The sequence below is a fragment of the Coffea eugenioides genome, chromosome 1 (assembly GCF_003713205.1).
Source record: "Coffea eugenioides isolate CCC68of chromosome 1, Ceug_1.0, whole genome shotgun sequence".
NCBI classification, from domain to species: Eukaryota; Viridiplantae; Streptophyta; class Magnoliopsida; order Gentianales; family Rubiaceae; genus Coffea; species Coffea eugenioides.
Window position 1 is genome coordinate 30,483,483 of NC_040035.1, and position 22,842 is coordinate 30,506,324.

The 22,842-nt window shown below is 34.3% G+C and overlaps 1 protein-coding gene and 1 non-coding gene across 2 annotated transcripts; one reads left to right on the plus strand and one right to left on the minus strand.

Moving 5' to 3' along the window:
- Positions 1–2,860: 2,860 nt before the first annotated feature.
- Positions 2,861–21,091, plus strand: LOC113770216. Its single transcript, XM_027314624.1, has 4 exons — positions 2,861–3,694; positions 3,887–4,426; positions 5,176–5,248; positions 20,919–21,091. The coding sequence occupies exons 1-4, from the start codon at positions 2,861–2,863 to the stop codon at positions 21,089–21,091; spliced, it is 1,620 nt and encodes a 539-aa protein (XP_027170425.1).
- On the minus strand, positions 16,210–16,316 carry LOC113753280. The gene has a single exon (XR_003465014.1). It is a non-coding gene; the product is annotated as a small nucleolar RNA R71 (small nucleolar RNA).
- Positions 21,092–22,842: the final 1,751 nt, after the last annotated feature.

Below are 22,842 nucleotides of genomic sequence, written 5' to 3' on the forward strand. Positions count from 1 at the left end.
TCTTAATATTGGGAGCTTTAGGTTGTAGATAATTTAGTTTTGTTTTTTGTTTTTGTTATAGATAATCTTATTAGATCATATCGACACAAGTGTTGGTGGATGCTCATTAGTCTACTCATCAATGGCTGGATGAAGGGCCACTAAACACCATGCCCTTGTATCCAATTTTCACAAAGAAAAGAATGTATTCTTTTCACTGAAGGGTCACCGCACACCATGCCACTGTATCTAATTTTGACCTAGAAAATAGATGTATTCTTTTCTTTTCTCAAGGCTATCAAGGCTGAAGTCATACAATCTATTTCCATGTTTCCAGTTGTCAAGGTTGATCAATTAAGTTCAACAATCAATTTCCATCAAGATATTTAAGTCAAACTACCAAGTTGTCAATCCATTTCCGTGAACACATTTCTCAATCACTTTTTTACCTCTTTTTTACCTCATATATATCAAATCGATATAGTATATTTTCTACAAAAACTCTGAAAAATTGCAATCCAAACACAACCTAAAATCTTGACAAGACACAAAGGTTCGTGAGGAAGGCGTGGCTATACAAAATTCATAGAAAGCTTGTAGACGTATTTAATTGTTGTTTCTGCATCAAGATTCTCCACAGAACTCGACAAGTGGAACAAGGGACCTCAAGGTTTGAACCTAACCATATACCCTCCATAATGTACCTCGAGAAGCCGTTTAGAATTCTTAATTAGGGTAGCTATTATAGTTTTGTTTAGAATTTCTATTTGTTTTCATTTATTTTCTAGTCATATTAGTGTTGTGCATTAAGTTCTTAACCATATTGATAGGGTATTAAGCTGGAGACTTTTTTTTTTGTCGTAACGATAATATTTTTATAACTTAATCCGTCCTATTTTACAGAAAAAGGGAGCCTAAAGAGGTTGGGTTAGCAGGTATATTGATTAAACCAAAATGGATATTCTGACATCTTCTTTCAATTTTTTTTCACTTTAAATGAGGTTTGAACCCTGACCTTGAGTAGTGTTAAGCTGGAGACTCCAGCACCAGGGAAGTAAAGTCAATTCAGGAGTGAAGGGTACCAGCTGCCAAATCAGCACCGACTACCATAGGTAAAGATTGCTTGCGTCAATTGGTCGAGCTAGTTGGCCACTAACTGTGAAGTGTTAGGGATTCAAGTGCGGAACACACAATTATTAAGATATCAAGTACATAACAATTTAATGACAAATAAGACATAAACATAAAAGATAAACGACACATAAAATTTAATGTGGTTCGACTCCATCATTGAGCCTACGTCCATGGAGAGAAACTCGTTATTTATTATGAGAGGAAAACCCTACTCAAGAATATAATTTGAACCCAAATCCAACCCTTGTATACCATCTCTCATCTTCCAAAAACCCCCTCTCACCTCATTTATAAGGCTATATGTCGCCTTTTATGTGCTCTTGTGTGTCCCTTATGTAATATGCCAACCCTTTTATTTATAGAAAATATTATTTGATCAAAACTCAAATAACAACAGGAAACTAGTACTAATGCTTAGACTTGTACAGAATAGAAAATAACTTCTAAATTCTAAACAAAATAGAAAATTCCTTGGTTACTACTTCAAATAACTAAAACTAATTAAGAAACTAGTTACTTTCCATAAAATAAGAAACCTGTCTATAAGAGATTAAGCCAATTTCCTAACATGAAGGTGTTGCCAGCTCTGATGGTCCATCCTCTTTGGTTCAAATCGAACCCCAGGCCAGCCCACAACGGTTAGCTACACGAGTTTCATGGCAATTGAAGCCATGATGACTAGTCCATTCATTCTTAAGTATCTTGCATGCCTTTCTTCCCCGTGTCTTCTACGTCATTTCCTTGTAGTTGTTTGTCGGGGTTACCTTGAAGTTGAAGCCATGCACAAATTACAATATTGACAAATCAAAGGGTCTTTTTGGATGGTGTAGTTTTGGATATTTATATAAAATTTTATTATAGTTTATTGTAAAAGTTGTAAAAAAACCTTTTATTTATTTGAGGTTTTGAAGATTTTTTTTTTCTTTTTTTCCCTTCTTTCCGCTCTTCTTCTTTCTCCCCACACCCCTAACATTGGCAACCACTCCACTCACCCCTCTTGCTTTTTGTGTTTTTTTTATGGCTAAATAGCATCTCAAAAGTTAATATATTTGCAGCTAAAGTTGATCAAAATTCAAGTGTGTATCTAAACAGTGACCATTTTAATTATGTCGATCTCTTTATGTGGATTCCAGTTACTTCACATATGTTATATAATCACATGCTGTTGCTTAGGAATTTTGTTCGAGCTATTACATGTGTCATATTAGCACCTCTTAGTTGTTCCATAAGTATTTTTAGAAGACGTAATTTAAACATTTTCGGTGAAACTCTGGACAAAAAGAATATTTAACCAATTTAGCTATCAATGCAAGTCAAAAATTTGCTATTTCTGTATAGCTTGCACCTTTCCTTGGGATCTAATAAAACAATATTTAATTGTATTGGAAGAATTGATAGATCCGTTCATTCCGCAATTGGTCAGTGACTTTGTATAGTATTATAGTTGCATGATACGTCTAATTCAAGAATAAGGAATAATGTTTTGAAAGTGAAATAGAAATATAATTACCATAACAACAAAGAAAAATCTAATTAATCCTTCTTCCTTTTTGTTACAAATGTAAAAACCACTTTATCATTCTTTCACTCAAAAGGGATTGAGTTAGCCAACTGAAGACTATTAATGAGGCTTAGTAAACCAACCTTAAATACTAGTACAATCTATTGGAACAATGCATCACATTCCATAGTTCACATGTTCCTCTTTTGGTTTGTGTATTCTAGGACAAAAATTCAATAGCTCTAAATGGCGTCAACAGCAGGGGCCAACGTTTCAGAGTTCAAAGAAAAAGTAAATTTGTGGTCAGACAATTTTGTAGTCAGAAACCTCTGCAGAGTATTTGTGATTTCAGGTCTAATAATTTTTGCCATTCTTGTTTTGTTTTTCAATGATCCAACATGTAAGGCTTCAGGGTTTTTGTCAACCTGGAAAATAAGCCCTTCATCTTCACAACCTGCATCTACTGTTGATGATGTTCCCACAAATGTTAGTCACCTAGCTTTTGGTCTCCAAGGCTCTGAGAAAACATACCACTTCAGAAAGGCTTACTTGGAGGCTTGGTGGAGACCAAACATAACAAGGGGATACGTTTACATTGATAGAGAACCTACAGGAGATCTTCTCCCATGGTCTCCAAAGTCTCCTCAGTATCGAATGAATGATGATCTCAGCAAATTGATTCAAGAAATCAGGCCGAGAAGTGCTCTCATGCCTCGAATGGTACATGGGATATTGGAATTGTTTCGTGAGGAACATGAAGGCATAAGGTGGATAATCATGGGCGATGATGATACAATGTTTTTTGTAGATAATCTGGTTCATGTTCTTTCGAAGTATGATCATACAAAGTACTACTACATTGGGTATCCATCTGAATTTGTTTTGTCCAATTATTGGTTCAATTTTAACCAGGCATTTGGTGGAGGTGGGATTATTCTTAGTTACCCTTTGGCAAAAGCACTTGTAAGAGATATGGATCGCTGCCTCAGGAAATATTCAAACCTTTCGGCTGATCTAATGACTATGGCCTGTTTAGCTGATATTGGAGCTAATTTAACACCCCATAAAGGTGTTCATCAGGTAAATTTTCTTTCATAAGCATTCCTCCAATTTTTTATTACAGCTAATTTCATGGATATATACATCTTTCGTTTTGCTATTTGCATTTTTTTTATCAGCTGCACTTATCTTTTATTCTAATCTTGATTTTTTTAATCAAATGCCAATAAACGTATAATTTATAACATTCACAGTAATAATTATTCATTGCAGAACGACTTAAGAGGTGATTATTCAGGTTTCTTATCATCCCATCCCAAAGAGCTCGTCTTGTCTATACACCACTGGGATGTGTTAGATCCAATATTCCCTAAAAAAGATAGATTTCAATCAGCACAGCACCTCATGAAAGCAGGAAATGTCGATCAATCACGCCTGTTTCAGCAAACAATTTGCCACCATAGACCAACCAACTGGACATTTTCCGTTTCCTGGGGATATTCTGCCCATATTTATGAAAAAGTGATGGCCAGAAGTTGGCTGATGACCCCAATTGAAACGTTCCAGGGATGGTCAAGGAGCAACAAGCCACCACTTTTCATGTTTAACACCAGACGCCCGTTTGGTGATCCTTGTGAAGCTCCTCACGTCTTTTTCTTCGAGTCAATAAAGGAAACATCAAACAACGAAATTCTTACCATCTATGCAAGATCAGCACCTCGAAATTTACCGGCTTGTCCTGCAAGTGGTAACCATTCTGCTGAATTTGTCTCACAGGTTCACGTTTTCTCACCAGCAACCAAGCGGCCTGAGGTAAGTTAAAAAGTTAAAACAATGAAATACACCTGCATTTCTGTGGATTTTTTTAATATTCTGGAAGATCTTCTGAACTGGTAGATTTAAGTAGAAAGTAATACAGTAAAATTATTTCAAGAAATTAATCATTTTGAAGCAACTATTTCAGCAATTTTGGTTAAAAAATCGTTCGCAACGCACTCAAGATTAGCCTTAAATGTAAGAATTTCCACTTTATATCTGTACTTATTTTCTGTTTAATTTACATATATTTTAATAGTTCCTATTTGGCTTTGGTCCCTATTTGGTTTCTATTTAATTGAGCGCACCGTCAACTTTGTGGTTTCTATTAAAATAATGGAGGAAGTTTATTCTCCTTCTTTCGAACAGGAACGTGAAAATACAGAAGATTAGAAATAACAACTCCAGTTTTTTTTTTTTTGGAAAATCTTATATATAGGAGAGGGATGCCAGTTCAAAGTTTTAGTAATCATGAAATAAAGTGAAGAGGATTAAAGCCTAATCTCCATTACAAAAAGCACAAAATAAAAAAAATTAAGCATGGAGTATTACTCCTTTGCAATGTAAGACCTAATTGAGGGAATAATAGCTCTATTTGGTTTATTAATACGTGATCTAACTCATTTATAGTTCTATCACTATAAAAAGATGTAAAGATGAAGAGTATTCCCGTATAAGTAGATCATTTTACAAACAAGAGAAAAATAATTAACTTAACATTCTTTTCTTTTCTTTTCTTTTTTCAGGTTCAAAGAGCAGAATGTTGCGATGTCCTCAGTGTAAAGGGCTCTGGGAAAGCAGATGTCCAGCTTAGAGAATGTAAGTTAGATGAGATCATAGCTTGATGACATAGAATGAGATGCAATTCTAGAGGATGTGGTTTCAGCTTTTGAGTTAAAAATTTCTAATTATTAAATCAATTAATCTCAATTATCTTGATTTTACTGCTAGTATATGGTCAAATAAATATAGTGATAATTAGGGTCAATCCCTAAGGGAATCTAGCAATTATTTCTACTTTTTAAACTTATTCTATTATCTAAACACTCAAAAAAATTAAGTAAAAGCAATACACTACTAATTATACTAAATTAAGCGAGTAATTGACAATGGTGAATTTAGGAGAAGAATTTTCTAAGGTTTACGAATCCTTTGTTGCTCAAAATTAAGAATAATCCGGTTGATTAATGCCTTAAACATGTGACTTGTCAAGGATTTCTTCCAATTTTATTCGAATAATGCTTTCGCCCTTATCCAAACATACTCGCACTGAGCCTTCACCTATTTGCATGATGAGTTAACTTGACATAAACTCATTAAGATCTATGAAGTAGTTAAATAAAATCCACCTAAATACATCTACTACTTTCGTGAACATGATCTTTAGGGTTCATGAATTTTGGTCAACACTTGCATATGCACAATAAATGATTAGATCATTCATAGTTGGTTATCAAGCCAAATATAAAGCATAGATGGATGAACTAATAAGTTCACAAGATAGCACAAATCAACCAAAAATCACTTCATATCATGATGCAAATAAATTCATTCTCACCTTAGGAGAAAATAACTTACAGAAAAATGTGCGACTGATAACAAAATGTAAATAGTAAAGGATGAAAGATTCTTATTCAAGATGATCTCCACAAGTTTCCTTTTACAATATTGCTTCAATCTATTAAGTTTACAAGCTCTTCTTCTGTCTAAACTACCTCTTTCAAGGTTTTTCAATGTCTAAGAATACTCTCCAAAAAGCTCTCTTGATCTTCCAACACAATGAATATATATAGATGTTAGAAGGACCAAAAGTCTTCATTTGAGATGGCATAAAGATTCTTCACACTTTTCTAAACTTTCTTGAGTAGCTACAACCGAAATTTTAGCTAAGAATTGAGATGTAAAAGCTATAGAAAAATAGAGCAAGTGGCTATACAAGTTGCATAACCACCTTAAGAATACGCGGGGTTATTATGTAGGAGTAAGGTTGCGTATTTCACCCGCATATTGCCTCACCTATATTTTGTTCGTCCTTTTCTGCTCCAATTAAAATGAAGAACTAAAACATAGGTTCCCCAGCATATTTAGGTCCTATTTTCTACTCAGAGAATGCACTTGTTTCTTTTGTCATCTCCAAATCATCCTTGAATAACATCAATGTTATTGTATGAATTTTTCTTGATCCAAAGTGATCATTAATCTCCAAATCCTGCAAATGTTACAAGTTTTGCACATTAAGATGCTGAAATGCAAGTTTTGGTTATAAAATGGAACAGTAGCTTAAAAGAGCAAAATTCATACTTAAGAATCTGAAAAGCAATCCAAAACTAAATAAATAAACACACTTAAAACGCGTAAATAAAATAGTTATCAAATTCCCCCATACTTGAATCATTACTTGTCATCAAGCATTAGGAAAAACCAATTAACAATGATTCAATTACTTGAAATAAATCATGTGAAGTTTTAGAATTCAATTCCTCATAACTTGGTAAATCATCGTAATGCAATCATTGAACTTTCCTTAAATACTCATAATATTAAGTAAAAGATAGACAATTATACTCTAATTTTAACAGGTTAAACTTAATTTTTTCAATTCAAAACTTTCCTCTTCCAGAATCTTCTTTTTCTTAAAATTTCAACACTAAAAGGGATGTATTCATATTTGACTTACTCAAATAGGGAAAATGGCTTTTGATGTGAAGGTCTACATTTTTAGATACGAGCCACCAGTTATTCAACACTTCACTTATTTGAATTGTTTATCTTACTATTAATTCAAGTACCTTTTGACGCAAAAGTTAGCATTTTTAGATGGCAACCTCTGGTTATTTAGTACTTAAATCATTGGAGTAGAATAACTTTTTTTTTCATATATATTTTTTTTGTAATTTTTTGATTGATCCCTCTATAAGATAAATTATAAGAAGAGGATAATTCTATTAACTATATCAATCAGTTACTTACAAGATTAAGTGAAATCGAGAAATCTCATTCAACAAGCAAAATTTTAGGCACAATTTTCCCATTTTATTTGATATACTTTCTAAAATGCAAAAATCCTAATCACACAATAACTATTTCCAAGTCAAATGAAAATTTAATTTTTCAAGTCACATATATTTAGTTAAAAAAGGGAAACTGAATGCTAATGGTTTCAACTTTTGCATTTTTGGATCAAATTGAAAATTTTTAAAAATTTTTGGGGTCATTTGCAATTTTGGACAAGATTTTGAAAACTATTTAGCAGAGTTTTTTCTTATAACTAGACGAAACTCCCTACTAACAAACCCGAATTGCAACAAATTTCAACACAAGTAATATTTGCAATACCGAATCCAAGTAATTTATGCACACAACCACATGTAGCACAAATTTAAACTCTCCTATCACACTTAAAATATACATGGTTCTCAATGTGTAGAGAAAGATAAACTAACAAATGAAAGAAATACTCTTCAAATGTCAAAGGTTGAGGTCCAGTTCAGCCATAAATCACAAATCATTAATCTACACATCTACTAGTACTGCACATAGTTCATAAGTAGTGACTTCATAAGTTCACATAACCATTAGTATTTAAAAAGAAAACTAAAAGAAGCTACAATTGTTCATGGAAGCAAGAAAGTTAGAGAAAATAAAAGGCTCGAAGGCCAAGTCAAGGTAGATCATGTCAAGCCGCCGGACTACCTCCTCCACTTGGCCTCTCGAGTTCTCTACCATCAACTTGGTCCTCAGGAATAGATTGTGGCTGAGGAATAATGCACAATCGATCCTCCACATGGTGCATCTAAATGTCAAATGTATCATGGCTAGCGTCGACCCTATCAACTCTGTAAAACCCACGATTTTTGGGCTCATTTTATCTTGCCAATTTAATTAAATGGTAATTTATTATGGGTAAAAGCAAACATAAGTGCAGGTTAGGTTAAATAGGGTAAGGGGTCTAATAAATGAAAACTCTTACCCAAGCCACCTACTAATAAGTAGCGCTAGGTTTAGGATTTTATTAAAACCCTAGACAGGAAAATAACCCTAGCCTTACTTTTCTTTCGTCTACTTCCCTAGAGCAAGAGTCGTCAGAGAGGAGAGAAGGAGAAGCAGGCAACACCGTCAATTGATCCGACGACTAGCACCTAAACCTGTAAGTCTCGAGTTCACACAAGAGAACCTCTCTTTTAAGTTTTAGTAGTTGTATCAATTGTTCTAATAATTTTATGAGCATGTATCGTTGCTATATAGGTGTAGATATGTATGTTTTGATAAGATTCGTATCTGGATTAATAGGAATAGGGGGTTGATTTTAACCCTGATATTATAGGGTGTTTGAATTTGTTTTAAAAAAAGAAAGAAAGAAAGGGAAGAGCAGCGGCGGCTTCCACTGCTCTGTTTCGGCCAGGCGTTGCAGAGGCAACGCCACAGGAAGAATTCCAAGGGTTGGACTTTCGGCCAACCCAAGACAAAAAAAATAAAATAAAATAAAATTGAAAGTTGATGTCGCCAGCACTTGCTGGCGACAATGGACATAGGAAATGGTTGGCCTTTTCGGCCAACCAATGGAAGGAATGTTGTTGCCAGACCTTGGTCAAACAAATGGTTTGTGACGACCATGGTCTAAAAGGAAATGGTTCTGGCCAACCATGGCTCTCACCCGAAGAGGAAAAAGGGATAATTTAGATGTTAACCAAATATAAGATAAAATAAATAAATATTTAATAAATAAATTTTGAATATAACTAGTCCATTTTTATAGGTGATCATGGGTATTAAAATTCAGGACCCAATTTAAAGAAATTGTTAGAATTCAAGTATTGGTCATGTAAAACTTTTATTTAATTAATTACGTCTAAGATATTTAAAGAAAAATCTAGGATATCTTAATTTAGCCTTATGAGGTTAATGTAGATGAGGTGAGATAAATTCTAAATTGTTAAACGAAACGTTTAAAATAATAATAATAATAATAATAGTAGTAGTAAATAATAATGCTGACGATACACTAATATTAATAATAATAATAATAATAATAATAATAATAATAATAGTAAATAATAATTAATAAACAATAATAGTAAGGATAATAACAATATGGGCATGGAGGAAGTGAATTAAGGATATAAACAAAGATACAAATATAATACGAGTGGAATAAACTAAGACAATAATAATTATAATAGGTCAATATATATAGATATATATATATATATATGTACATGTATACATAAATAATAATAACACCTATACACGCCTAAAAGTGGAAATAAAGGGAAAGGTAATAGTAACTATCTAACATATATATAAGTGATAATAAAATAAATTAGCGACGACGGGGATGGTAATAATAATAATGGATAGTCATAAATTATAAGTAAATATAGTAAGATAGTAGTGAGGATAATAAACAGGATTGTGAATAATTATTTTCTTCTAAATTAGGAAACTTTACAAAATGAACACTTTCCAAATTAAGAAACTTTCTAAAATAGAAACTTTCCAAAAAAAAATAGAAATCATCCGATTGGAGGGAAATGCTATTAGGGTCCATACAATGGTCTAGATATGAATCTTGTACTTACTTAGAGGTTATATATTTATACATCTATAGGAAGTAACAACTAATTAGGGAACTCATGCATTTGATAGGTACGGTACAAGGATTTAAGGTAGTTCCACTCGAGCAGCCAAACAGAAGTAGGTGGTACTTACCCTTCTGAGATTTCAAATGTGCAAAATGAAATTCTTGTTTTCAATCCTATTTTGTTGTGTTGACTTGAAAGGTGTTTGATTAAATGCTTTACTTGATATTTATGAAAGTTATATTTTACTATACAAAAAGGACCATGTGACTTATTTGAAATGTTATTATATACCAAATGAGTTGAACCTTTTATGTACTCAAAGATATATATATGTGGTGCGTGGAATGAATTTTTGACAAGTAAAGCTCAAAACAGTCATGGGATAGACGGTAGGAGCTATAGTCCTGTATAATGGTCATGGTAGCCTGGTATAAAGCCCAGCCGATTGACCGATGGATAAAGTCATGGTAGCCTGGTATAGAGCCCAGCCGATTGACAAGGTCAGGGTAGTCTGGTATAAAGCCCAGCCGATTGACCGATTGATAAAGTCATGGTAGCCTGGTATAGAGCCCAGCCGATTGACAAGGTCATGGTAGCTTGGTATAAAGTCCGGCCGATTGACCCAAGAATGAAATGAGATCAATCGATAGTCGCGAAATCTATTGGTCGCCCACCTAGAAGGGGTTTAATCTCTAGGCTGAGTACTCAGTAGCCGGTCATTACATGTACTTGTTATGAGCTGATCTGAAAGAATGATTTATGAGCCGATATGGAATGATTTATGAATTGGTTTGAAATGAGACTTATGAGCTGATTTGAAATGATCTATGAACTGCTATGCAACGTTTTACAGGATCATTTATGAATGGATATGAAGAGACTTATGAATTGTTATAAAGTGATTTTTGACGTTACAATTTCTCATGTATAAATATCAATAAGATGCCTTTTGAACTGCTTGTCATTTCTTTACTAATGATTGTTTTATAAATGACGCTACTTTCAAAATTATGGATGTGAATGATTTGCAAACGATTTGAGTTGTACTTCTATATATATGTATCTATAAAACTAAGAGTGCATGGTCCAACAGAGGGGTAAATATTACCTACTGAGCGATGTGTCGCTCAACCCACTCCTTACCATTTTTGCAGATTCTGAAGAGTATGAATTGGTTTACATAGAAGACCCTGAGGAGGACTTTTATTAGTTTAGGTACATAGAAGTTGGCAGGCTAGCTACTCCTAGTGTTAGTCTTATTTACTTTTATTTCCGCTGTTTCAATTGGAGAAAAAAAATGTACGAACGTCTTGAATATTCGTAGACTTCCTTTTATATGTAATTCGAACCGCACTTTATTTGTTTAAATTATTTAGTACTGTCAAGTTAAATTAGTTAATGTAGCCTTGTATTCCTGAGTGGGACTTTGGAGTACGGCGGATGTCATTTAACGGGCACGTGCGGGCTCGGGGCGTGACATTTTTAGTGGTATCAGAGCTTAGGTGATATGGTCCGGAAGTATGTGAAATGGTTTTTTTGAGGTTAGGGGTTTTGAGAATTGAAACAAGATGAAAAGAAAAAGGGGATTAAAGGAAATAAGAGATTCATGTGATTTTTTTTAATGCTTAGGTTATGCGATCTAGATATATGTTGAATGATATTTGTAGTATTAGTGCTTTTAGAAAATGGGAATGAGGTTGGATAGAATATTGTGTAATAAGAGATTTTCATAATATTTAATGATAACAGAGTTTGAGGTACGATTTACTCTTTAGATGAAGTACACCCTAGGAAATGCTCAATTGTGACTAAATAAATAGGCTTGAAAATTTGCATGTGTGAATAGTTGAAATGGTACAATTGGTGTTTATGATGTTGTTTTATTGGATATGATTTTGATTGCAAATTTTAAGTTTAAGATGTCGGATGTGTAGGAAATGTTATATATATTTGAAGTATTGTCTGCAGGAAATTGAAAGTACTAAGGAAATTAAAGTACGTATGCAATATATGTTGGATCTTGGAATTCTGTTGACTTATTTGAGGTTTACGATAATTAGATCTAATGCTCAAGACATTTTTTTTAAACTAGTTGATATTATTAGTTCAAGTATTATTACATCTTGCTCAAGAAAATATATTTATAAATTTCTTACAATATATAATTTTACATACTTTTTACCTAAAAATGAGTAAATGGTGAAACCAAAATTTTATTTGCACAAATAGTTTTTAATCAGAATTTTTAAATATGTACCTTTACCTTGCAGGTACTTGGTAAGTATAGTTTCTAAATATATATGTATATATCTATAAGAAAAAAAAATACATTAAATAATTATATCCTATAATCCTGTGCAAAATATTTTTTTTTATATACTCATCCAATCTCAAAAAGAGCTTTAGCTGAATGTATTCTGGAAAAAAAAAAAAAATTCTTATCGTATAAAAAAATTTAACAATAATTCTTGATAAATTCTCTTTGTACTCTAAATTCTAATGCTGAAAGAAGTATAGTTAGTTGACTTATGTATTTCAAAACACTTTCAGTTTTCTAAAATTGTGTGAGTTTGAAATTCTATGTATAGATAATACTTTACCAAGGTTATGATAAAGTTATTAATTTCCTATATGAGAATTTGGTGATAATTTTTGTATAAAATTTTCTATATTTTTGTATCATCAAGAAGTTTGTGAAATGATATTTGAGATATTAATATTTTCGAAAATTGAATTGAGCTAGGAAAAAAAATGACCAAAGGAAATAAGATTCCCATGTCATTTAGTGGTATAATAACTTAGGTTATAAGATCTGAAAACAGGAGTGATGCTATTTGAGATATTATTGATCTCTTTGGAATTTGAAATGAGATATATATGAAATTTGAGGGAAATAAGAGATTTCCATCACCAATTACAAATACAGTGGGCAGGAACCCATATATCAAGATAAGGATTATTTTGTGATAGTGGATAAGTAAGTTGTGATAAAATGTGTGACAAGAGAAGAAATGGTACTGTTAGTGTCTCTGGTATCTTTTCTATAGGTTGATATTTATAGAGCATTATAAGCCGATATTTAGAACACCGGATTTGTGAGAGATATTATGTTCATCTGAGCTATATAAACATGAAGATGGAAGGTATTGAGAAAAATAAGAGTGCGCAACAGAAGCTTGATGAAATTAAAGAAGGGAATCCAATTGAGACATTGTAGGAATAGTTCCAAAGATGTATTGCAAGAACATTGGAAATTTTGTTAACTTATCTTGATGTTTATGTCTTTTAGGTTTTGAGGACGAAACCTTTAAAAGGGGGGAAGAGAATGTGATACCTAGTCTGAAAATGAATTGTGAAAGTAGTGTGGAATTAAAACCCTAAATTCACATCTAGATTTTGGTCATCCTACCAAGAGATTATAGGGATTGATATTTAAGATTAAATACCGCCTTCTATCCCTAAATGAATAGATAGTTAGAAAGAATTGTACAGATATTGGAGGACATGCTGAGAGCTTGTGTTCTAAACTTCTCGAAGAGTTGGGATAGGTTGGTGAAACTAATGAAGCTCTTGTACAATAATTGATAAGAGTTTATTTTACGTATTTTTAAGTGCATTTTATTAGTTAATTTTGAGTTGATTATTTAGTTTTATAATTAAAATAAAGAGGTTTTTGGTAAAATTATATATTTTTGGTAAAAGTGGATAATATTGCATTTCTATTGATTTTAATGGTAAAAACTTCATTTTTATGCAGGAATGATGATTCAATCACCAAAGGATGTCAAATGAGGTAAAAAATAGAGATTTGGTGATAAATTCAAGTGGCAACAAGAAGAATGAAGTGAAAAACGTTCAAGTGAGGAAATGCAATACAAGTCAGTTTTGACACTCTTCAGTATTTTGACCATATCTGGAGCTACACTTATCGGATTGAGGTGATCTTTATACCATTTTAAAGCTAAGAAAGAGACCTACAATTCGTATGAATACATCGAAATCCATTTCTGCCATCTTCATGGGCAAAACGTTGGAATACAGAAGCTGCATTCTGTGGTCGGAAGTTAAAACAGAGGTTTGAACAGGTGACAGTATTTCGATCATATCTCAGGTTACAATGCTCCGATTTGGATGATTCTTGAAGCATTGGAAAGCTAACTCAAAGGGCTACAACTTTTGTGTTTTGCACAAAAGCTAGTTTGGCCTTTATCATGGAGAAAATCGCAGTTGAAATAAGGCCAGAGTGAAAACGCGAGTAGACAAAACGCGAGTTTATACCGCGTTTTGTGTAGGCGCGTTTTATAGCCGAAATTCTGCAATTTGACTCAGTCAATTCTCTTGTGTGCATACCACTTTCCAGCTATAAGATGCAAGGGAATTCGGTGCACATGCTTCTGCAATAAAAGAGAAGACCAAATGAGTGTGGACAAAAGGAAACATCATATCTTTGACTTCTTTTTACAAAATCTGAGTGGAGGAAATTATGAAGTGAGAGGAATGGAATTTCTACCACCTTTTATGCAGAAATACAGGGGAGAAGCCAGGAGGACCAGACGTAGCTAGTTTTCCTTCTTGCAACAAGTTTTCTCTCTAGTTAAGAGTTCTTAGATAAGCATTTAGAGTTTTCACTTGTAATCATATTGTGCAAGAACATAGCAGGAATTGGAGAGCTTCACCTTCAATTGGCTAAGCTTTCTTTTATCTTTCTTATACTTGTACTTTATGATGTTTTGCAGTAATAAACTTGTGAATTTGATTGTTAAATCATTCATGAGTAGCTAAACTCCTTCATCTAGGGAGTAGATGAAACTTATGGCTAAATAATACTAATTGAATGTGATTTACACTTGTTATATCTTGAGTTAACTTGTCTACTTGTGTAGCTGTGATTTCTTGTTATTGATTGATCACCAATAGCATGTTTATAGTGTTATTATTCAATGAGAATTGGTAATAACAATTGAAACACATGAGTAGTGCTTGAGTTGTATGTTCATGAAAATAGAGATACACTTAGGTGGATTATTGAGCATTTCATGAAATAAAACGGAGTAGTAGTAGTATTTCACCATGAAAATAGGGAAATCTATATTGCTCTAAGCCATTTCATCATGAAAATGAGACTTGGTAATCTTGGAAATAAATCTCTGGTTAAGCAAGAATAATAGCAAGAAGTAAATCCATTCATTTGTGTAGTTTATGCCATAAGTGGAATCTACATCCCTAGAATCTTCATTAAGTGAAATTTCTCTATTTGCATTCAGCATTTGTTAAACTAGATTTGTATATCAGATTTGTAGATTACAGCATTAGACTTTCTCTGCTCAAAAATTAATTGTAAGTCTAAATAATAGAGAGAACAAGGGCTTAGTAATTGTTTAAATTGCTCCTCGTGGGATCGACCCGATACGCATCTTGTACTAAAATTGCGACCTGTATACTTGCAGTCCAACGGGTGTAAAATCGGAATTAAACTTGCACTTAAAGTGAAAACCCGTCAAGTTTTTGGCGCCGTTGCCGGGGAGCGGCAATATTAGAGCCTAATCATCTTTATTAATTTAGACAGCTTTATTTTTTTTAGATTATATTTAATCTTATATTATAATCAGTTTTTTTTTACCATTGAAGTTGCATAATATCCCTTATTTCTGTTTGTAGTGTATGCACCGGGAGTCTCGAGAAGTCGCACCTTTCGATCCAGAAATTGAGAGGACACTACGTAGACAAAGGAGGCACACACAACAGCAAGAGGAACAAGAGATTTGGCAACCGATAGAGGAAATTTTGATAGAACTACCATTTGAAGAAGAAATGGCCGAAAATGACCCAAATAGGCGAGTTCTACGAGATTATACTCTACCGGGAACACAAGGATCTCAAACAAGCATAGTAAGGCCTACGGTAAATGCTAACAATTTTGAGATTAAACCATCACTTATCCAAATGGTTCAACAATCTCAATTTGGAGGTAATGCAGTAGAAGATCCTAATACACACTTAGCTACATTCTTGGAAATTTGTGATACAATTAAAATGAATGGAGTTAGTGATGATGCCATAAGGCTAAGATTGTTCCCATTTTCATTGAGAGATAAGGCCAAACTTTGGCTACACTCTCATGCTCCTAATACTTTCACTGGATGGGATGAACTATCAAGAGCATTCTTAAATAAGTATTTTCCACCAGGTAAGACTGCTAAGTTTAGAATGGATATCACTAGTTTTAGCCAATTGGAAGGTGAATCATTATATGAGGCATGGGAAAGGTTTAGAGATTTGCTTCGGAAATGTCCACATCATGGACTGCCGGAATGGTTAATCATACAAACCTTCTATAATGGTTTAGTTTTTTCTACTAAAACTATGATCGATGCAGCCGCAGGTGGAGCTTTAATGGGTAAATCACCCCAAGAAGCTCAGAATTTGATAGAAGAAATGGCCGCAAATAACTACCAATGGGCCAATGAGAGAGGTAATACAAGACGTCACGCAGGTATGATCGAAATGGACACTCTCAATATGTTGAGTGCTCAAATGAATAATGTGATGAAATTGCTAAGTAGACAAGGTGGAGTTGGTCCAAGTTCATCTAATGCACATGTAGCATGTTGTTCTATATGTGGAGGTGAACATGATAGTAATGAGTGTGTTGATTCTGAACAGGTACAATTCGTCAATAATTACAATCGTAATGCTCAAAATAACCCCTACTCGAATACTTACAATCCGGGGTGGAGAAATCATCCAAACTTTGGATGGAAAGATCAAGGCAATCAACAAAGGCCAACCAATCCGTCGGGATTTCAACCAAGGCAACCACAGGCTGAAACTAAACCAAGTTGGGAGATCGCGGTGGAAAAACTTGCTAAGGTGACTTCGGATAGATTCGAGCGAGTTGAGGGGCGGTTGGACCAATTAGCTGGGATGTACAGAAACTTGGAGGTTCAAATTGGTCAAATTGCCAATGTGATCAACAATAGAAACCCTGGTGAATTACCAAGTAAAACCGAAGTGAATCCGAGAGAGCATGTCAATGCAATCATTCTTAGAAGCGGTAAAACGGTTGAGGGATTCGATTTTGAAAATTCAGGTGGTGAAAAAGACAAGAAGCAAGCAATTGAAGGGGAGCAAGAAAGTCAAAATGATCATGTTATCATTGATATTGATGCACTTCATCCCAAATTAAATTCTAATGTGATACCTTTTCCTCACAGGTTGAAGAAAGATGGACAGGATCGGGAGTTTGAAAAGTTCTTCAAAATGTTTAAACAATTGCACATTAACATTCCTTTCATTGATGCTATAACACAGATTCCCTCTTATGCACGTTTCTTGAAAGACATCATGTCAAAGAAGAGGAAAATTGTAGATAATGAGATGATAGCATTAACGGAAGAGTGCAGTGCATTGATTAAGAATAAACTCCCTCCTAAATTGAAAGATCCGGGAAGTTTTTCTATTCCTTGCACTATTGGTCAATTGCATTTTTCTAATGCTTTATGTGATTTAGGTGCAAGTGTGTCACTTATGCCGTTATCGGTTGCCCGGAGATTGGGACTTCAAGAGCTAAAAGCTACCAATATTACATTGCAATTGGCGGATCGGTCAATCACACGTCCCACGGGTATTTTGGAAAATGTGCTCATAAAGGTAAGACAATCTATAATACCTGTGGATTTTGTTGTCTTAAATATTGAAGAAGATGTGAGAATGCCAATTATTCTAGGACGACCGTTTTTAGCCACTGCACGAACTATGATTGATGTAGAAAAAGGTAAGCTTATATTACGGGTTAATGGTGAGGAATTGGAATTCAATTTGGATAATAAAGAAGGGAATATAGAGCCTACTGCTCTTGTTTCTAATATGCCATATGATGAAAAGGTTAACCAAGAAAGGACCGAAGAAGTTAAATTTATAAATGTCCTTGGTACTAACTTTCATGGTGTAGGAACAAAGGAGGAGAAGATAAGGATGGAAGTTGGCTTAATAAATTCGCCATTCCATGAAGAAAATGGTGAAAAGTTGAGCCAATTCAGAAAAGACAAGCAAAATCCACTCCAAGGTGAAGTTGAGCCTCTCTATGACAAGTCTAATATTCCTCCTTGGCATTTGAGGAAATTGGACTATGAAGATCAATGCATGGTTCACCACATGGTGGATTGGTTCGGGAGTTTCGACCCATGGGGAGAAAATCTCTCTCTAATGCTCTAAAGTGATTCAACTTTTTCAGTCGAGCCAACGACTATAAACAAAAGCGCTAATTGGGAGGCAACCCAATATTTAGGTTATATTTGTTAACTTGGTGTGATTTTGTGGTTTGAATCAATGTTTTAGCTAAATTGTTGTTTTTGTAATGTAGGGTTGGCAATTGAAGGCAAGGATGACCAATTGAGTACAAAAAAGGCGAACTTTGATCAAACAACTCAACCCCTCGATTTGCGTTAAAGGTGTTTTTGATTCATTATAAAGGGGTAAAATGCATGTTTTTAATGTTTTACATTTGTTCCAGTCATTAAAATTGGCAAACAAATGATCTATGATGCATTTTGAGTCATTGGGGTACCTTTTGTAATTTTTCAAAAGTTGAAATTCTGCTAAAAATCGAAGCCGAAAACGCGTTTTCAAAGAAAACGCGACTACAAGTCGCGTTTCTCGGAATCGCGTTTTCAATTCTGCACCTGCAGAACAGAAAACGCGCCTTCAAAACGCGACCAAAAGTCGCGTTTTAATGGAAGTCGCGTTTTCAAGCCTGGATCAAGACTCAAACACGCGACTTCAGAAACGCGACTCGAAGTCGCGTTTTCCATCACAGTCGCGTTTTCATTCCTGCAAGATTTGTGCAGGAAACGCGACTTAAAAAACGCGAGTTGAAGGCGCGTTTTTAGTCGCGTTTTCCGTGTCTGAATATAGCATTCAGAAACGCGATTTCAGCCTTTCTTCTTCACTTCTCCAATTTTTCCAGCCGCGTTTTTCCCTCTTCCTTCTACCCAACTCACAAATTTTCATTTATACTCCATAATCTTGCTAGAAATCATCACCCCAACACCTTTTGAGCTTCATACAACCTTTTTAACCGATTAAAATCCAAGAAAAACACCTAAAATCAGGTTTTTGAGGGATTGAAGGTTAGGGTTCTTAAACTCTAATTTCTTCAATTGGAGGTCAATTGGAGGTTGTTTCATAGGGCTTTTTGCATTTTTAGCATCACCAAACATCCTTCTATGTGATTGAGGTAAGTTTCTTCATCAAATCTTTTGATTTTAGAAGTTCATATTTGTTATCCTGAGCTATCTGACATCTTTTAATTTCGAAAATTTGATGAGGTTCATGGCTATTTTTGATTTTATTCATGATTATTATGATTGTTTAAGCATGTTTAAATGTTTAAATGTAGCAATTTATTGGTTTTCAAGTACTTTAAAATTCACAATTGCTATATTTAGATGAAATTGGAAAAAAGAACTAGGATGTTTTCGAGCCATTGGTGATGTTAAATTATGGTTAAAAATGGTTAGTTGATGATGTTTAAGCATGTGCATTGTGTATAGTGAGTAATTTGGTTGATTTGGTGAGTTAGTTAGTTTAATTTTTGCCTAAACATGATTATAGCTAAAAGCATATTATTATTGTTAATTCTAAATAGTTATAATCATAATTGCTCCTATTTTCACTAATTGAATTATAATTGATACATATCTTGTGTAATTTGGTGATTTTGGGCAACTTTAGGCAGAAAATATGTCTTGTACGATCATTGAATGATTAGAACTTAAGCAATTGTATTTGAGGTTATTTGGATTAATGCTGAACTTTTGTTGCCAAAAAAATGAGTTGTAGTACATGTGAATAATTGAAATATTTTTTAGGTACTATGCCAAGAGGAAGAAGAGCGGTACTTTCATCCTCTAGTAGTGAGGAGAGGGAGGTTAATGAAGAGATGGAGGTGACTGAAGAGGAGAATTCACCTTCTCCTCCACCAATTAACCGTCGACCTGGTGAGGGCACCTCCCGTGGAGCGGGAAGATCGGTATTTGACAGTGCTAGGTTCAACACTCGCAGGAATCAGGAGTGGCATGAGGCGCGTGCTAATTTGGAGTTTTTGTTTGAGATGCACGTCAGTCCACCAGTTGAGATGATGTACAACATCTCAGAAGCTTTTGCTCAGCTAGGATGGGCTCCGATTCTCACCCTTCCAAACCATTACTACCCAGACCTGGTGCGCGAGTTTTACGCCAACATTGAAAGTAAGGCGCGCCATAGTGGAGAAATAATTGAGTCCTGGGTGCGTGGAAGACGAATCACCTTGTCACGGCAAGATTTGGCTGCTATTTTGGGGTGTATGGATGACGGACGTCCAGTAGACTTGAAGAAGGAGTTTGTTCCCCCGAATAGGAGGTGGGATCCATCATTGGCCATGGCTAGGTTTGGTCTCGAGTACCAACCTTTTCGCTCTACCAGAAAGGAGACTATATTGGCAAATGTATTCGAACCTCGTCATCGGCTTATCATTTACATGATGGCTCACAATGTCATCCCAAAGAAGACGGGGCACACGGAGGTTCGCAAGAGCGATATTTACTTCCTTGATTACATGTTCCACAACCGAACTTCCCCGTATGCTCGAATTTCATTGCCGAACATCATCATCAGCCACATTAGGTCTACGGCGAGGCGTAAGACAATTTCTTTCAAACTTTCATTTCCTCGTCTACTGACTTTAATCTTCCCCCGTTTTGAAGTTCCCTTGGAAGGCATGCGGCGGGAGTATGTTCCACCACGTGCTGAGATGACTATCACTACTCTTCGCCGCCTTGGTATTGGTACGGGAGACATTCCACGCCCTGTTCAGGAGCGGAGACAAAAGGCTAGACATGGTCGCGATGGAGCTGGACCATCTACTGCAGCACCACCTCCTCCTCCGCCACAGACCAACTGGCAGCGGCTTTTCGGTCGCTTGGATGACATCGACCATTATTTAGCCAGAATGGATACTCGCCTGGACCGAATTGAAGATCATTTAGGCACACGCCCACCTCCCATCGATGATGATGAAGATGACGATGAAGAGGATGATTGAGGCTGCCCTTTGGCTGGCTTTTCTTTTGTTTGCTTGTTATTTTTATCTTTTGTTTGAAAAATGTTAACTTACATTCCTTATTTTGAATATTGGAACTTGTGGCAGTAACTAGTAGATCGTTGTCTGTGGCTGGTTGAGCGGTCGATGACTCATGATTCAAGGCTTCACTGGACTGCAGTCATCTCACTTGGGGAGTCACTTGTTCCTTTCTTTTGTTTCTTTTCTTTTCTTTCCCTACACATTGAGGACAATGTGTATTCTAAGTGTGGGGGAAGAAATGTGTGGTACTTGTCATTTTAGTTGTGTTTGATATAATTCTTGTGCTTAAATGGTGTTTCTTGTGGTTGCTGGCAGGGAGATTTAGTCCACTTTTAAGGGGAGACTCTGTCAAAATTTTTCCAAAACCTTATACATATATATGTTATTAACTATAATAAATAAATAAAATTTTGTCACTTATCCTTTTGAAATAAATATATGCGGTTTTGATACTTCTTTTCTCATGAAATTTGGAAATGATTTTTATGTGATTATAATTTTTACATCTATAGGAAAGTATATCTAGTAAAGTGGAGAAAATTATGCCTACATTTTGTATATTTGATGAAAATTCTTCTTTTTATCTAATTTTATAAGATAAGAAATTAATATGGTTAATAAGTGTCATACTCTTCTCATGATTACTCTTAGAGGGAATTTTATTATATATTGTTAAAAAAAATAAAAAAAAAAAAATGGTTATTCTACTCCAATGATTCTCGTACCGAGTAACCGGGGGTTGGCATCTACAAATGTCGACATTCGCGTAAAAAGGTACTTGAATTAAGAGTATGCAAAGCAACTTGAGTATGTGAAATGTTGAGTAACCGGGGATCTGCATCTAAAAATGTTGATCTTCGCGTCAAAAGGCATTTTTCACAACTTAAGTAATATTTAACCCTTAAAATAAATAAATAAAAAATAAATAAATTAATTAATTAATTAATTAAATCCCTCTTTAAGAAAAATAAGAAGTTGATCATGAGATTAGTTAGCATCTTTATTGACTATAGGAGTTGCTTGCTTGCGAAATTAGATAAAAATAAGAAGTTGAGTTGAATTGGTAAAATTATGGTATACTTGGCTCTTCTTTGCTTGATATTATGAGTACTTGAACTTAATGGAAAGATCACATAAGGGTTATTTACCTTGATTCAAGGAAATGGAGTTGAAATACTACATATGTTTATTTTCAATTTTTGGATCATTGATGGTTGGAATTTTATATTGCTTGAGGACAAGCAATGATTCAAGTGTGGGGGTATTTGATAAGAGTTTATTTTACGTATTTTTAAGTGCATTTTATTAGTTAATTTTGAGTTGATTATTTAGTTTTATAATTAAAATAAAGAGGTTTTTGGTAAAATTATATATTTTTGGTAAAAGTGGATAATATTGCATTTCTATTGATTTTAATGGTAAAAACTTCATTTTTATGCAGGAATGATGATTCAATCACCAAAGGATGTCAAATGAGGTAAAAAATAGAGATTTGGTGATAAATTCAAGTGGCAACAAGAAGAATGAAGTGAAAAACGTTCAAGTGAGGAAATGCAATACAAGTCAGTTTTGACACTCTTCAGTATTTTGACCATATCTGGAGCTACACTTATCGGATTGAGGTGATCTTTATACCATTTTAAAGCTAAGAAAGAGACCTACAATTCGTATGAATACATCGAAATCCATTTCTGCCATCTTCATGGGCAAAA

Bases quoted from the DNA above. Each gene is read 5' to 3' on its own strand.
- LOC113770216 (XM_027314624.1), top strand. From the start codon at position 2,861: ATGGCGTCAACAGCAGGGGCCAACGTTTCAGAGTTCAAAGAAAAAGTA. The intron at 4,427-5,175 runs GTAAGTTAAAAA...TTCTTTTTTCAG, and splicing joins CAGCAACCAAGCGGCCTGAG to GTTCAAAGAGCAGAATGTTG. The intron at 5,249-20,918 runs GTAAGTTAGATG...CATCTACTGCAG, and splicing joins AGATGTCCAGCTTAGAGAAT to CACCACCTCCTCCTCCGCCA.